General features: G+C 40.5%; 3 protein-coding genes and 1 non-coding gene across 4 annotated transcripts; 3 read left to right on the top strand and 1 right to left on the bottom strand.

Moving 5' to 3' along the window:
- Positions 1-2,819: 2,819 nt before the first annotated feature.
- On the top strand, positions 2,820-4,282 carry LOC128253902 (proteoglycan 4). Its single transcript, XM_052982607.1, is given in 3 exon segments — positions 2,820-3,109; positions 3,112-3,128; positions 3,222-4,282. Coding segments are annotated over 3 exon segments (1,251 nt in total). The 5' UTR covers positions 2,820-2,889; the 3' UTR covers positions 4,236-4,282.
- Positions 4,283-4,732: 450 nt separating this feature from the next.
- On the top strand, positions 4,733-9,374 carry LOC128253772 (SAM50-like protein CG7639). Its single transcript, XM_052982446.1, has 5 exons — positions 4,733-4,901; positions 7,544-8,089; positions 8,155-8,266; positions 8,326-8,884; positions 8,941-9,374. The coding sequence occupies exons 2-5, from the start codon at positions 7,581-7,583 to the stop codon at positions 9,090-9,092; spliced, it is 1,332 nt and encodes a 443-aa protein (XP_052838406.1). The 5' UTR covers positions 4,733-4,901; positions 7,544-7,580; the 3' UTR covers positions 9,093-9,374.
- LOC128253771 (SH3 domain-binding protein 5 homolog) lies at positions 5,308-16,561 on the bottom strand. The gene is given in 5 exon segments (XM_052982445.1): positions 5,308-7,084; positions 7,144-7,272; positions 7,275-7,320; positions 7,388-7,450; positions 15,995-16,561. Coding segments are annotated over 5 exon segments (1,443 nt in total). The 5' UTR covers positions 16,037-16,561; the 3' UTR covers positions 5,308-5,921.
- On the top strand, positions 13,042-13,123 carry Trnal-aag (transfer RNA leucine (anticodon AAG)). Its single transcript has one exon. It is a non-coding gene; the product is annotated as a tRNA-Leu (tRNA).
- Positions 16,562-16,730: the final 169 nt, after the last annotated feature.

The following is a 16,730-nucleotide window of genomic DNA, read 5'->3' as shown; positions in this document are numbered from 1 at the left end:
ACAACTCAACACAGATACATATATGCACACACACACACACACACACACACACACACTGTGACATAAAGTGAAGGTGTGTGGCTGCGGAAAGTATGCAGCACTTTTGTGGCAAAACGTGGTCGCCAAGATGTTGAAAATAGTAGAAAAAAAACCTTCGGATGCAGGGGATTGTGGAGGGTGGTTAATTCGTAGCACACAACAGTGCAACAGCAACAGCAACAGCAAACCTACAACTACTGTGGCAATTGTAGCGCCAGCTTTTCAATTGTATTATGACAGCAGCTGCACCTGCAAGTATGCAGTGATTGTGATTTTTTGCTTTTTTTTTTTTTGCTAGTTCACTCGCCTGCGAAACCCCTCGAAAAACTGTAAACAAAGAGCAGGACAATAGTCGAGGGGGTGGTGGGTGGATGGGAGGGTGGTTCTAGGGTGGTGCTAGGGGTGTGCTAGGGTGGAAATGCCCTGCCATGGCATGTGTTCATTGTCCAAGAGCAGTTCATGCTTGGCTACGCATCCCTGTGTGCGAGTGCAAGTGTGTGGGGACAGGTCGGGGCAGTTGGCATATCAACTGGTCGGACATGGTGTAAACACGTTTAATGTTGTTGCCGTTGCCGTTGCCAGTAGCCAGTTGCCAGTTGCATGGCTGCAGTAGCTCCTCCTGGCCATGGAGCGGCAGCACCTCCTCTGGCGCCATCTCCTCTGCCACGTTTAATTTAATCTACTGGCCAAAGCTGCAGCCGCTACCTTGACATGGTCTGCACTTCAATCTGCATGTAGCCGAGTACAGTGGGGACTGACAAACCCAAACCACATCCTACCCACGCGCCAAAATTCCAATTGTGGTTACTTTGTGTAAAAGCTGTTAAAATATTTCATCATTTCCAAAGGTTTCTTACACGCTTGCGAATTTTGCCAACTGTAGTCACTGTAGTCATTAACCCAAATATGCTTACAGGCCAAAGAGCAGAGCAAAGTTTTAAGCAAAGAATTGCAACAATTTAAACAATTTTTAAGAAACTTAAAACACTGAATTCCTAACCAGTAACTATTTTCCAGCAATTTGGAAATTAAGGTTAATAGCTTTAAATTACTTAATATTTAAGGACTAAACTTGTAATTGTAAGCAATTTTGAGTTCCCAAAGAAAGAATCTAAAATTTTTAAATTTACCGAAACGTAATTATTTTAAAACTTAATTTGTTTAGTGTTTTACAAAAAATTTATAATTTTTTCGCAAGAGACTTTGAAGTCTTAGAAAATCCGATTTAGAGAGTATCGACTGTAGTTTGTGTGCTGGCTGCTCGAGTGCACCGCAGGTCCATTTAACTTAGCTTTGGCAGTGGCAGTAGTAGTGCTGGCCCAGCTAGCTAGTTGCCTCCTTGGCCGCCCGACTCGACTCGACACGAATCTACTCGGTGCATCACTCAAACGCCGGGGAACCCCCCGAAAACCCCCAGAAAACCCCCAAACGAGGCGACAGGAATGCGTGTGTGTGGTAGAGGTAGTTGTAGTACAAGTATGAGTGCAGGCTTCGTAATTTGCATGGTCAGCTTGCAGTTTTGGGACACACAGAGTGGCAAGTTGTGCCTCGTCCCTGGCTTAATTGCATGCAGGAATAGCAACTGCCGGAGAAACTACACTACAGGAGCAGGAGCCTCATCAGCATCGGCAACTTCATCCAATTGGACCCCCCAGATCCATTCAATTTCCCGGTGTAAGCGATGCGCCCCTTTAAAGTAAGTTTTTAAGTCCCAAGAATAGCAGAAAAACTGGGGGGGAAAGTGGGGCACCGGTTGAAAAATATCAAGAATATGCCAACGATACTCACCTCCGTTCTGGCAGGTGATTATGCTGCACGTGGTCCGAAACATGGACCGTGCTAGTTACTCGGAACATTACAAAAAATTATAATATACCAGTGTCGGGACTGGCACAAAAAATTAAAGGTTTTTCCACCCACTAGACAGACATCAGAGCTGGAGTCAAAATCAGACAATGTTCCGCGCATATGGCTCCACATCGGTAGAAAAAAGAGCCAAGTTTACAAATGGCACAGCCCCTGGCTGCATAAACGATGGCATTTTTCTGATTCTCAAATTTTTTTAGTTGCCATGCGAATCATTTGCAAGCGATTTAATTTCAATTGCATGGGCGTTAATCAAAGGCAACAAAAGCCAGCTCAAACAAAATAACGAAGAAGGCATTTTCCGTCATTCGGTAATCTAAAAGAAACATAAGGGATAGTGTTAATAACAACAAAAAATGGAGAGAACATTTCCAAATAAAATAACTGGTCCTTCCGTTTCAATAGTGTTTGCCAGTAGGTGCATTGAAAAACTACCAAGCGAGTATCCTTAAAGAACTTTATGATTTATTTAATTCAAGCTAATACTAAATGTGCTTTACAATGGCATCCTTTTATGATGTGATTAATTAATGATAAAGATTGACCACCTTTTGTGGGAATTTTGCAATAACAAATACAAATTTGTAAAGTTAGACATTTTAATTGTAACTGCAATGCATATTTTTGTTGAAGTTTTTCTTTTATTCATGGGACGATTTTAAAACTTTAATAGGAACTATTTTGATAAGATAGGAGGTTTTTTTTCTCGAACCAGCAATAACAACTGATATAATATTTTCTTCTTATTAACTAATTTTAGATTAGATTAGATTTTTCTAAAAGTTTGTATATATTTTAAACTACGCGCGCACTTTCACCTTTAGATGTAGTGGAAAAAGAGTATTTTTATGTTTAATACTAACCAGAAATAAATGGAATGTTTTCAGTTCCGCCACCTGGCCACACTACGCATACGCTTAGCAAAACAAACTGTCGAATTTTTAATACTTTTTACCCAGCTTGGCGCGATTTTGCTGGAAAAAAATGAATGGAACGCGTAAAATAAAGTCGATGCAGGCAATACGCATGGGCGACCTGTTGTATGACGAGCAGAAACGCCTTTTAACCCTGTGCCGCAGCTGTGAACGCCACTTTATGACGTTACAATCGTTTGAAAAACATTTAACTGACTGTTCGGGTCTTAAACATATAGTAACGCCGGCCGATCCGCTTATATACGATGAGGCCAAGCGGGAAACAAGGCTTGTAACGGTAGGCAGGAGGTAAGGACCAATTCGGTCAACTCGGTAGTATAGTAACCAGGCTTATCTTGGAATCTTCATGGAAATCCCGATAATAACCCCCACTTTTTGCAGCTCCACATTTACGACATTGAGGCGGTGAAGAGTTCTAGCAGTGCCAACATCTCTATCGATTGGGAGCTGGAACTGGAGGATCCGCGCTGGTACACCGATCCCAAGCCCACTGTACAAAGCCCGCCCAAAGTCAAATCCAAGGAGAATGTGGTGAAGGAGTACCTAGTTCAGCTGACTGAGGAGCCACCGGAAATGGAGGAGGTGCCCGCCAAACGCCATCGTAGCCTCAGTGTTCCCCGCCGACCCATCCTGACCGCCCAGCAGCAGCGAAGGACACGCATTAGCCATCCCTCGCCCCAGCCACCAAAGGCAAAAATGAAAATGGACTCCTTTCTGGTGCCCAATGTCATGGAGGACCTCAAGCGTCTGCAAGAGTCGCCAGAGAAAAAGAGGAAAGCACCCTCATTGCCAGAAGCTCCCAATGCATCTATTTTACCGGCTGTCAAAACACCACAATTACCTGCTCCGAGAACATCACAATTACCTGCTCCAAGGACATCCCAGTTGCCTCCTCAAGTGGCATCTCAAAAACCTCCTCCCAGGACTTCTCAAAGATCTGTTCCTCCCGTAACATCTCAGAAAGCTGCAGTTCCCACAACATCTCAGAAACCTACAGCTCCAGAAACATCTCAAAAAGCTCCAGCTCTCTTAAGATCTCAAAAACCTCCAGCTCCCGTAACATCTCAGAAACCTGCAGCTCCCGTAACATCTCCGAAACCCGAAGCTCCAATTTCTCCTCAAAAACCTGCAGCTCCTATAACATCACCGAATCCTGTGTCTCCGAATCTGGCACTTTCCAATGTTACTCCTGTCTTGGAAAGCAAACCCATGGATGGCACACAAAAAATTCTCAATAAACTGAGAGCTTGTGGCGTGGATGTAAAACGGGGAAATACGCTTGTGAATGTTAATGCCGCGAACGAACAAAATCCAACCAAAAACCAAGAGACCCTGGACATTATGCGAAAGCTTCAGTCAAAGGGAATCAGATGCACCAAAGTCAAAAAAACGTAGGGCTGATAGTTGTAGTTGCTTAGCTTAAGTTATGGTTTTACAATAAAACGTGCCTCTGGAGGCATGATTTTAGCAATTTAACGTGGATAATGGAGTTTTATTTGTTACCCTTTTAGGCTTAAATTTAGTTAAATTATCAGTCACCTCGTTTTTAAACATTTATGAGCCGTTTCAGGTATTTCCCCCATCTCAAGCAGTGTGACCGTTTACTTGATCTATCAACTAATAGGTTTATCGAATAATAATCAGTGATGTGCATCTAGTTATTATCCCGCTATGTCACTACTAGCTTACAATCATAAAACGTATTAAATAAGTGATATTCAACAAAAAGTGCTACACACACCACAAAATATTTATATTTCATGAATATAGTATAGTATATTTCATAAGTATAGTAATCATGAGGTTTTGTAGATTTTTTCTAGGTTTAGATTTTTACATTTTTATCTGGCTTTTTTGTAGCCCTCAGCAGTTGGCAGCACTGTGGTAGAAGAAGAAGCAGCTTGTTGATTTTCGGTGCCGCACGCGTTTCAGTCGAAAGTAATTGGAAATATTTGTGCTTGCGCCCGGTTTATATATTTTGTAGTTCTTATAAAACACTAGTCAAACAAAACAAAAGTTCGCGAGTGCCCACTTACCTGCAGAGGCAGTACAAATTTAAAGGTAGGTCAGCTGACCGCGGTTAGAGGCAAAAGCGGGCTTATATAATTTGGGGACAGAATATTTTGTTTTGCCCCTATAGATTTGGGTTTGAATGCAGCGAAAATGACATCATTGTGCGATTTTTAGAACTACTCATCCAATAGTTTGTGTTTTTAATAAACGTTGCACCATCTCGGCTGCAGTTGCATCATTGAAAGCGCTCGATAAGATTTCGTTACCCAGGTTTAAAAGGGTTTACAACCCAAAAAATCCAAAATTGTATCTTTAAAATGCTTTCCAAACTCCTCCCCGTAGTTCTCAGTCTATTGTCTCAATTTATTGAAGATCTTGACAAGACTATAATATTTTATTATGAAATAATCAACAACTTAGTACAAGAACCCATATCAACACAGTAAAAACACAATTTATAGTTTGAATTAGAATTCTATTTTTATTATTATTTCAAGATTCATTATTATTTATCGTGTTCCAAATACTTTTATCTTCTTACTCTTGGGCACCGACCAAATCTCTAAATCATTATTATTCATTCCACTACATTTTTCTTTGAGAGTTTCACACTTAATTATCTAATTGAATTCGTTACATTTCGACACTTGTTTTTATTCAAAGTTACATCTTTTGTGGTATTTATAGTCTAAACTATTTAGTGCATGTGCCCATTTGATTTAAATTAGTGAGTCTGCCTGGTATTATTAGTTTAAGGTTTAAACATTAACTTAAAGCTGCTTATTGTTTGCATATCAATCAATTCTTTTCTTTTTGCTCTCTCGAATCACAAAACATTTACATAGTTAAAGTATTAACAGTGAGAAACAAATACGGAGACAATAGATTAGAATGTAATCAACATTTATACGAAAATAGATGGTGTGTATATATTATGTAGGTGTAGACTTATTGAGAGTGGTGCACAATTAAATGCGGCGTTTAACGTTTTACAATTCTTTTCATTTAATATAAACAAATCTGATATGGGGCTGGCTGGGAGAAGCGCCACTGCCCCCGAGCCGCTCACTATTCCAGGGAGCGCCTGCGCAGCTGCTTGCGCACTCCTCCGAAGGCAGCACTGCTGCGATCCAGGAGTTCGTTGGACAGCCTGGCCAACAGGGGCAACTCCCGCATGGACACGTTCACCGAGGGCAAGGGCGCCAGCTGCTGTTGCAGCTTCTTGATGGGCGTGGGCGGTGCTAGGTGATTTAGCTGGTGGTGGGGTGTGACTGGCAAGCTGGCGGTGGCGTTGGCGGTGGTGGCGCAAGTGGTGACCTTCACCTCGACCACATCGCAGTGGCGTTTCAGGGCCTCGGCGCCCAGGGAATCGGGTCGCTGTTCGGTGGACTTCAAGCGATTTGCTTGCTGCCTCTTGGCCGTTTCCTTCAGCATCATCAAGTGATCAAGTTTGTCCACCGTATCCTTCAATTCATGCTCCCACACATCATTCTGCTGCTGACCATCTCCACCCTCAATGGGGCGCACTGCCAGGATCTTGACCTTCTGCCGTAAGGCCTCCAAGTCACGTTCATCCACCACGCCCCTGAGTTCTCCTGCTCCCGTCTCATCGTAGTCGCAGGCATCCTCCTCATCTTCAGTTTCAACAGATGCCTGGGGCGCTTTTGCACCCAAGGACATCTGGCTGCCCGCTATGGAGGGATAGTCGCACTTCTCCAGCTCCAGCTGGAAGTCCGGCAGCGATGGCAAGGCACTGGAAGTCGGCGAGTTCAACTCCGCTCCCACACCCGGCTCGCGGGGTCCTGGCGGAGTGGGAAAATCACCCCTCTGCCTGTGTATATCCTCGCTGATCCTCTCCAGGTTGCGCAGGGCCGTGGAGTAGGTGCTCTTGGCACCGGCCACATGCTGCTGCAGCTCCTGGATGCGATTCTTCTGCGTCTGCAGCTGGTCCTGGCACACCTGCTTCTCCTCGAAGTACGGCCGCGACTTGTTGATGCTCCGCCGGAAGCGATCCTCCAGCTGCTGCAGCTTTTGCTCGGCCGTGTGAAAGAGCCGTGTGCGTCTCTGGTGCTCAGCATGACAGTCGGCCTTCTGGGTCTCTGCATCCATTACCTTCTGTGTGGCATGGTTCAGCATCTCCTGCCAGGCATTGTCGAACTGCCATTCGTGTGAATTGGACATGAAACGCTGCTCGGCAAGCGCCACCGTTTCTTTGGCCGCGGCATGGATTTCTAAAGAATTTCAAGTTACTTAGGATTTTATTTCTATAATTTATTTGCTATATACTAACCATTAGCTCGTTGGAATTTAACTGCCGCCTGCTGACATTCGATTTGTGCCTCGCGTGCCTTGTCCAAAGCTTCATAATAGGGTCGAGCCTTTTCTATGCAGTTGCCCAATTTCTTGGAGGATAACTTAGGCGGCGCGTTGACTCATTCAGCAGAATGCGAAAGGTGGAATTGGCCTCCTATTAAAGCCATAAAAAATAAAGTTATTACCAAGTTCCACTCCAAATTATGTAATTTTTGACTTACCTCTAGCTCAATTTCTAATTTATTAATCTCATCGGTTGCACTATTGAGATTCTCCAGTTCAATCTGCAAATCAAAGATATTTTATTATAAGTAACTTTCAAGTATTATTATATGAGTGTAAATCAATATTAAATCTAAAATGTTTCCCATTTTCAGTATTTGCTAATAACGCCTGCCCACCGAAATCAGCAAGATGCCTCAGTCGGGTCGCGACGGGGCTGCGTCCAAGGACTCCAAATACGACCTGAGCAAGATCTCAACTCGCGTGGATCGCGTCAATGTCAGCGGTTTGCTGCGCACCCACAACGACTATGTGATGCGGGCGGCGGATGGACTTTTCAAGACCAACAACTTCCAGGATCTCATGCTGGAGGCCATGTCCACCAAGTCGTACCTGCACGAGCTGGGCATCTTCAAGGATGTGAGCGTGCACATTGACATTAGCCGTGGTGCGGATGCCACGCCCCAGGGTTACGAGGTGACCTTCAAGGGCAACGAAATGTCGCGCATGATGGGATCGGCGGGCACTGAGATTGGCCAGAACGAGGGCTCCTTGCGCACGGAGCTGACCATCCCCAATATTCTGGGCCGTGGCGAGAGCATCTCACTGCAGGGCAGTTATAGCAGCACCAGGGCCAATGATCTACAACTGAAGTTCTGGAAACCATTCTTTCACACACGCTTCAGGGAGAATCGTCCCGAGTAAGAATCTCTTTTATACTCTGCCTGTCCGCATTTTAATTTCAAATATTTTCTACTTTCCACAGATTATCTTTCAGCATTTTTAGGCAAACGGATAGGTTTGACATAAGTTCATTTCAAACCACCAACATAGGCTATAATGTCGACTTTTCGGCACATACCATGGTTGGAGTGGATGTAAGTCAAGGAAATTCGTATAAAAACATTGGCCTAAAAGATTTTGTCTTCCCTATTAGTTGACCCACTCGCTGCAGTATGAAAACTCCATCAGGGATGTGGGCCTACTCAATAAATCAGTGCCCTTCGCCATACGCGACCATTGTGGACCCAAGTTGGCCTCTTTGTTGCGCTACTCCGTGATTTTTGACAATCGAGATGCCACCGTATTCCCCACACGCGGCTTGCTGCTGAAATCAGTTAACGAATACTGCGGTTTGGGCGGCAATATCGCCTACACCAGCAGCACTGCCCACGGAGAATTTAATGTGCCACTGTTTGCCGGTTTGGTGGCACAGTTTTGCGGTCGCGTTGGCGTCGTTAAAGAGACCAAAAACACCACCCAGCTGCCAATTAACTCGCTGTTCTACTGCGGTGGCCCCTTGACCCTAAGAGGATTTAAATTTGGAGGAGCTGGTCCCGTCGTCGAGGGCACACCCATTGGCGCACAGACCTTCTGGTGCACAGGTGCTCATCTCTTTGCACCGCTTCCCTTCGCCGGAGTCTTCAAGAACCTGGCCAGTCACTTTAGAATGCATTTCTTCTACAACATTGGCAACAGCAATAGTTTCAGCACAGGTTTGTTGGCCCCTTAATATATCTATAGCTTTGTTTAATAATAATTTTCTTAATAGAAAACATGCGAAGTGCCTTTGGCATGGGACTGGCGGTTAAGCTGGCCGAAAGAGCACGGATTGAGCTAAACTATTGTGTGCCAGTGCGACGTCAGACCACGGATAAAATCCTGAATGGTTTCCAGTTTGGCATTGGCTATGAATTCGTCTAGATGTCTGATACCCCGCATCCTGTGACTAGATTTAGTCCTAGCAAAAGCCATGAGAGTCACAACAGCCCAGTAACAAACAAAATCCAATCCACAACATATGGCTGCCCTGTTCTTAGTTTCGAGCGTTTAGAAATTCTGTTTCGTATTCTTTGTCAATGCATTTTATTTTCCTCCGAAAATGTATTCGTAGTCCAGCGATCATTTAAGTAGTTCCTAAGGCGTGTACATACTTAAAACGAAAGGTTAAAAAAATATACAAAAATGTTAAACGAATGAAAAGAATATTTGTGAAAACAATTGGGAAATGGGAATCGATCGATTTGCTTATATATAAATGGGAGGCAATTCAACGCCAATAAAGTCGTTGGTATAAAAATTATATAGGAAATTAAATTTTTTGTTTATTAAAAGGATTTATGGCTCTATTTTTAAAGAGTTTTTGATTTTATACGATTTTTAAATTAAATTATTTAAAGGCTATAAATAATAAAGATTAGATGTTGAACCACTCAAACTTTTAATTGCTAAAATATATTTAAAAACTGGGAGTGCAGTTGGTCATGTTTATCTTAGATTGATTTATGTTTCATAAATAAGATCTATATTTTAACATAAGTGAAAATTTATGGGCGCTTTTATTTTAGGTAATTAAAACCCAAGTGGTGTTTCTAAATGTCAGATTTCTCGTTTGTAGATTAACCATTTACATGGGGACAGCCGGCGGCCTGGTGTTCATGGATCGGTGAACTGCATATGGTTACAGTTTTTTGTTTGGGCTTTTTAGGTTTTTTTTTTGTTGGTGTTTTTGGAATTTCAGTTCGGGACCCACCGACAGATTGTGGTCGAAAAACTGGTTTTAATTATAATTTTTTGTTCGCTTTGCCAGCCCCTTTTTTTACGGCAGTTTTTATTAAGGCTGTCCCAGTTTGATTTTTATCGTGTCCGTTGAACATTTCTCCACATCCCGGACATGCATAAAACTAAAGATGAAGGCGGGGGTTTTCAGTAAGGGCATGCTCGAGTTGCCTCTGTAATCGAGATTGATTTAAGAGCCCGAGACCAACGAAGCCAAATGCGAGAGCGAACCTCTAAAACTCCGAAACTGGTTTTTCGTGTAAACAAACGAAACCAGTTTGGGCATCCGGCGCAGATGAACATTTCAACACTTGAACTTTCCAGGAATTCTGCAGCCCAAGGAACTTGTTTCGTGCATTTCGCTGCGTTTGCCTAACGAACCTAATGGCTAATGAAAAGTTCACTTGTTTGGCCCTTCACTTTTAAACAGTTTTTCATGCAATTGAACAAGTTGGGAGTAAAACTCAAACAAAACTGCTGTGATTATGGGCCCTAAGCCTCATAACTAAAGCCACATCATATATACACCCTTCTTCGCCAATGACGCAGAATAAAATGAGTGAATACCATAAAAACATTTTATTACAATGCGATTCAATTGCAAATACTGGAAAAAAGGTTAACATATTTACCCGCCAAGGCAGCTGTGTGTGGCTGGCAGAAAAAATATTTGATTATCATCAAACAAACAAAAAAATATTGTGCATAAATTAAATGTTGAAATGACGACGCAAATTGAATAAATATTTTCACAACTTCACGTACAAACATACAAAATGCAATTGGGGTAAGAAGATTGTGTAAATATGGAGAACATTTTCAAAGCACTTAATTGAAATGTTCTGCGAAAATTTAAACAGAAAGTGGCTTTGTTCGGTGAATGATAAATAAATTCTAGCAAACATAATTTCATCAGTGGAACTCCCCTTCAATTATTGATTTAAAGCGTTAAATTCAAAGCCCTTAATTGAAATATTCTGAGAAAATTGAAACAGAAAGAGGCTTTGTTTCCTGAAAAGTAAAATCTAGCAAACCTAATTTCATCAGTGGAACTCCCCTTCAATTATTGATTTTAAACGTTAAATTTAAAGCTTCCCACAGGGTCAAAACCAAATGGAACGAGGTCTGGTCTGAAACGTTAGCAAATCACGCGATTTGCGGACGTTTTTCTTGGCTTTTAATTTGCATTCGTCAGAAGCGTGTTGTTAAAGGGCGGGCCCGGCTAAAGCTCAACTTGAGTCACAGACTATGAATAAAGCCAATCAAATGCTAAAGGTTATAGCCAGGAGCGACCCTTGGCTAGAGAAATGCCAAGAAGAAGATGACGTGAGTGCGGCTCGTTAGGATCCAAAACAATTCGTCAGACACGAGGGCGCCACCCACGCCTTCGATTTAGATGGATAAAATTGACAATGACGAGTGTTTGGCTAGTAACACGTCAGTCTCAGGTGATATTTCCGAACATACAGTGACTATAAATAATATCGACATTATTAAATTAGTTAAATAATTGACGAAGTATTAAATTTTAAGAAGTGAAGTCCGCATAATATTACCATCTACTTCTATAAAGATTGGATTGTTTTTGTTTGAGCTACATTTAAATCAAAACATACTGGAAATGAACTTTAAATTCAACTGACTATAAGGGAATTTCCTTACCATTATTTACCCCTTAAAAGGCACAACCTCACCTTATTAGACATCCTATGATTAGTTTATTAGCTTATCCCATGCTCTACTCCCTACTTCGTACACTTCTTTGTGACCGCCACTCCCTCTTGTTCCGGTCGATGTTTTTCCAGTTCCGCAATGACGCCAGCTGCCCTTTGTGCCGGTGGCGTGTTGCCACAGCCGACTACGTTGACCTGACCTACATCGGCTGGTGACAGCTTTCTCCCCTGCCCCAGAAGAAAACCACCCCTCGTTTCTGGGCAGACTTTGGCAAAATGGCAAAGGAGGAACTGTAATGGAAACCTACATGAAATTTACATCGATTTGCCTTGCGCAACAGAAAAGAAAGCCTCAGGATTTCGTAAGGACATTCAACTCAGGCGGAAATGTACGTCATCGGACTAAAATAATGCGACAATTGTATGGAAAAAAAACCATCAACTTACGGGGAAAATAAAACAAAAGTGGCACTGCTGAGAAAGTCTTAGCTGGGTGGTCCAAAATATTGTTATATAAAGGAAAAACTCAACAGCGATGCGTGAGTGAATGTCAGACGACCCGAAAACCAAGTCATCGTAGCTTGACAATTGCAATTGACCGCAAAAAGTTTTTATTTTTAATTAGAGTTATGTCAACTTCGTACAAAATGAACGAGAGCGAGCCATAAAAATCAGAGAAGCAAGTGAGGTTTTTGTAGACCTGTAGAATTTTGTGTTCCTGACCCACTTTGAATAAATTATATTCAATTGCTATGCTAAGTTAAGTTCTCAGCTTTCTCTTTATGACCAAACAATTCGAATCAGAGGTCAACTAAACTCAATTCTGGTTCAAACGAACTTTACGAAGCTCTTGAAAATGGGCCCGTATATTTGTACAATTGCAGATACAAGTTCATGACTGATTAGATTGCCTCTAAAAAATGCTATCTCTACTGATTTGATAAAGCAGGAAATGACTGCCTAGTTCAACTACATAAGCCGCAATCATTGAATGTCATTAACAATTCCGACGAGCGAACAAAGCCAAGCCAAAATTAATTCATTAAAACTGAAAATGTATGGAAAATTGAGTGCGGTAACCGCTCGTCGAAAGTCGCAACTGTGTTATGCATCATTGACTATAATATAATGATAATGATAATGATGATGATGGTGGTGGTGGTGGTTGAGGAACCCCTAGGGGATTGCACCCGTTGAAAGGTTACAAAACACTCGGTTAACTGAGAAAACAAACCTTCTGAAAAATAAACTTTATGCAAGTGTAAGTCCCAGCTGCTTTTTATATCATTTATATTATTAAGTATATTTTCCATTCACAAACTGGAATGCTATTTAATAAACTTCCGATAATTGTTTTGCTTTTTTTTTACTATAAATATGGAACTTGCGATGAGAAGCGCTTCTGACAAGCAATAATTGTGGGTAGCGTGGCCGAGCGGTCTAAGGCGCTGGTTTAAGGCACCAGTCTCCTCGGAGGCGTGGGTTCGAATCCCACCGCTGCCACTTGAAAAGATTAATTTTTTATTTTTTTTACTCCACAGTGAAAGCGAATTTTTAACGACACTTCAATTAAAAATTTAACTGAAGTAAATAAACAATAATACAATATTAAAGGAAGAATATACAATGGATACAATGCACAAATATTTGCGTAAATCTTATTAATAACGAAATACAGCCTAGATCAATTTAAAAAAATAAGTGCTTTTTAACAGAGGTTTCGTAGAAAACGAACTTTGACCTTTATGACTTGCGTTATACTTGAAAGAAAAGCGAAATTTCGTATTCGCAATACTAGATAAGCATAAAATATATCTTTTAGACTTATGGGGGACACCTGAGATATGCATATAATATGTATACGTTGACTCATTTATCGTACATGACTTTCTGATTCATAGACGCCGCGATTGAGTTCTCTAATTGGCGACACCAGAACTCTCACCTTGCTTACGTAACTGAGCACCAGGTAAGCCAAATGTCATTAGTCATTTTTAATTTTTATCAATTTGACTTGCGCCCAAAGTTTCCCTTGCTAATCTAATTATCATTATCAAATGGGGCAAGGCGAAACATTATTTTTAAATTTTTGCTAAACCCACTAATTTCTAACAATTACAAGAAAAGGCCCCTTTGTTTCTTTATTAAAGCCATTAACGTATAATCGATAAGTAGCGTTTAATTATGCATTCGTTTGGCTTTAGAAAGTTTCGGAAAAGAAAAATAAACCCGAAGCACGCAAATACTTGTATTCTTCAGCTGAGTGACGCGTGTGGGATTTGTATATAAAATAAAATAAACAAACACTTTGAGTGGAAACAAAAAAACATCTGTAGAGACACACGATTTTGGTTAAATAGACTTTGCGCCATCGCCGCCGCACTATCTATTCTTTGCCTATTGTTGTCGTCATTAACTCAAAAAATCTCTTAAGATAACAATTTGCACGCGCAAAAATACTCATTGATAAATCATTGGCAAATTGAAGGCAACAAAAACAACATAGTCGGCCTGTCTAAAGAGGAAGTCGAGCATAAAAAACATTGAGAAAGAAGACGTAAAAAGCCAAAGCGAAATATTTTGCGTTTTTGGTAATATAGCATGTTTTTGTTGCCTTTCTGAGAATTTACAAACTGGTTTCGGTACAGTTCAGCATGGCAAATTTTGTTTATAAGGAACTCTAATGATTGTTTATAATAACCGATCGGTTCTATCAAGAGAATTCTCCTATAAATTTTCCCATACATATACTTTCGGACATATCGACGGCTTCAATCTAGTCACATGCCGTATTGTGCGGTTCGGAATCAAATGTTGTTAGTGACTTTGCGCCGCGTGTGACGTCTCCCACTAGGTTTTGCATTTAAAAATAGATAATATTGGAGGTCTACAGCGAGATTTTCTTTAGCCTCTCAAGGGGATTCACAATGGACATAATTTGTTTCAGTTAAGCCCCTAGCAAGGTGTTTGTAACGTGTGTAATACAATATTGAGTTTAGTTTATTGAATGCCTCTTTGTTCAATACAAATAATACTTCTTTTTATCAGATTTATACTGTTTTATGAATCTTTCTATTTTTAGATAACAAAATGTTTCTTTTAAGATTTTATTGAAACGCTGTTCAAAATATATATAAAATATAATTTATGATCTATGTATATTATATAGAGAGGAATGTAACAGTTGTTTTTCTTATTAAATAAGGCATCATAGTACGAAATAATTTTTTAGTTTCCTGTTACGTTAGGTGTTTTTGTTATTCAAAAGTATAACAGTAATTGTGGTGGAGTATTCAGCTGGGTTTGTTTCAAATATGAATACAATTTTGTGTTTGCTCGAGAGGAAATGGTTTTTATTTAAATATACATAGACTCAAAGTATTTTCCATTTAAGTCCATAAAGCGAGTGTGCACTTACTTTTCGTAGTTTACTAAGCAGCATATAAATCTTGATTTATGCAAAATGCGACTCAAGACACTTTGTATTGTCTGCCTTACACAATAAAAATAATATGAAAATCAAAATACAAAAAAAAAAACAAAAGGCGTTTGTTTTTGTTGCTGATTTGGCTTGCGTGTGCGCTTTGGTATTTCCATTTATTAAATTTGTATGCATATCTCTCCCAAAAATGCGAAGAGAGGAGCAAAGAAGAAGGGGCAAAAGATAAAGAGCAATAACCAAGCTGCACTTGAATCTCATTTAGGTACTGAGTTCAAATTCATAGAGGAGAAAAACCCAAATTACTGGGAAGTGCGTGGGATTACTTGACACTGCTCTTTGAGCTCCCTTTTCCAGCCTTTTGTTTTATATTTCACAATGCATATTGAACCGCTTCGTCCGAAAAGGAAACTTGCAATTTGCTTAAACGCTGTGTAAATTGATTTTCTGTGTCGGCATTTTTTTCTTTTTTGTTTTTGAAAATCAACAAAGCGTAAAAAAGGTTCACGCAATAAATGAGTAACGAAATGGAATGCAAAAACGCCTGTTTCCTATTCCCATAAATACAGTGCTCTTTAAAATGTACAACTCTGATAAGAGTAAGCTTTAAATTTAAGAACAAACATAAAAAACATGTTAAGCCTTCCTCTAAACTAAGCAACAGCTTATTTTATGTTTTAAAGAGATTTTTTGCCTTTTGTTCCAGTGCTTGCATGGTTCACTGTTTCGAGTGAGCACTGTACCAGCAAATGTGCAATGTTTAAAGAGAACAAAAAAAGGTAGAGAGAGAAAACTAACAAACAGAGCAAAAACAAAGCAGCCCGACTTTTGTTATTGTCGTTATAATACCGTTTAATTTAGTGCCAGGTACGAAAGGGGACAAAAGGAGAGGTGAAATTTGGAAGGACAGTAGGCAAATTGCCAAGTAAAATCACCTGAATTTGCGGATCCAGCTCGCCGTCTTCTGCACTCGACATTTTCACTGGTTTTCACTGATTCCGTTTCCAAATGCAAATACGTCGCAAATCGCGGTAATTTTCACTTTTCTGTCGCCCGCTTTTCAATTGAAAAACACTTTTGCATTTCGCTATTTGATCTCGCTGTTTACACACACAGACACATGCTCTCTATCAATTTGCCAGCCCGTCTGTGTGCTTTGTTATTTATTTTTCTGCTTTCCCAATATTATGTAAATTGGTGTTGGCTGTTTTAACTGGTAATTTGTTATGCGAAAACAGCAATATTAAAACAACTATTTTATTTGCGTTTTACGTTTCAGAATGAGTAAGTGCGAAAGGGCAGAGGGACCCACGGCGAATGCGATAAACGTGAACAAAACAATTGGTACAAAAACAGGGCACGCGGCTTTTCACCTTCTCCTCTGCTCAGCGCACTTAATATATTCAATTATTACGAATACGAATGCTAAACTATCCTAAAAATTAAAGAGGCGTCCGACCGCGGAGAAGAGAAAAGCTGAATTCAATGTGACCGCGGATAAGTTTAACAAATATACCCTATCTACTGAAACGAAAATTATCGATAGTGCTTTGAAACAGCTCTGGGGCGCGTTACTTTCAAACTCAAATGTAATGTTATTTGTATTTTAATGTATTTTAATAAGCTGAAAATGTACATTTTTTAGATGATCTTAATGATAGTTATTCCCCG

Source organism: Drosophila gunungcola (assembly GCF_025200985.1).
Source record: "Drosophila gunungcola strain Sukarami chromosome 2R unlocalized genomic scaffold, Dgunungcola_SK_2 000004F, whole genome shotgun sequence".
Taxonomy (NCBI): domain Eukaryota; kingdom Metazoa; phylum Arthropoda; class Insecta; order Diptera; family Drosophilidae; genus Drosophila; species Drosophila gunungcola.
Note: the sequence above shows the minus strand (reverse complement) of the source record. Positions and strands in the feature narration are given on the sequence as shown.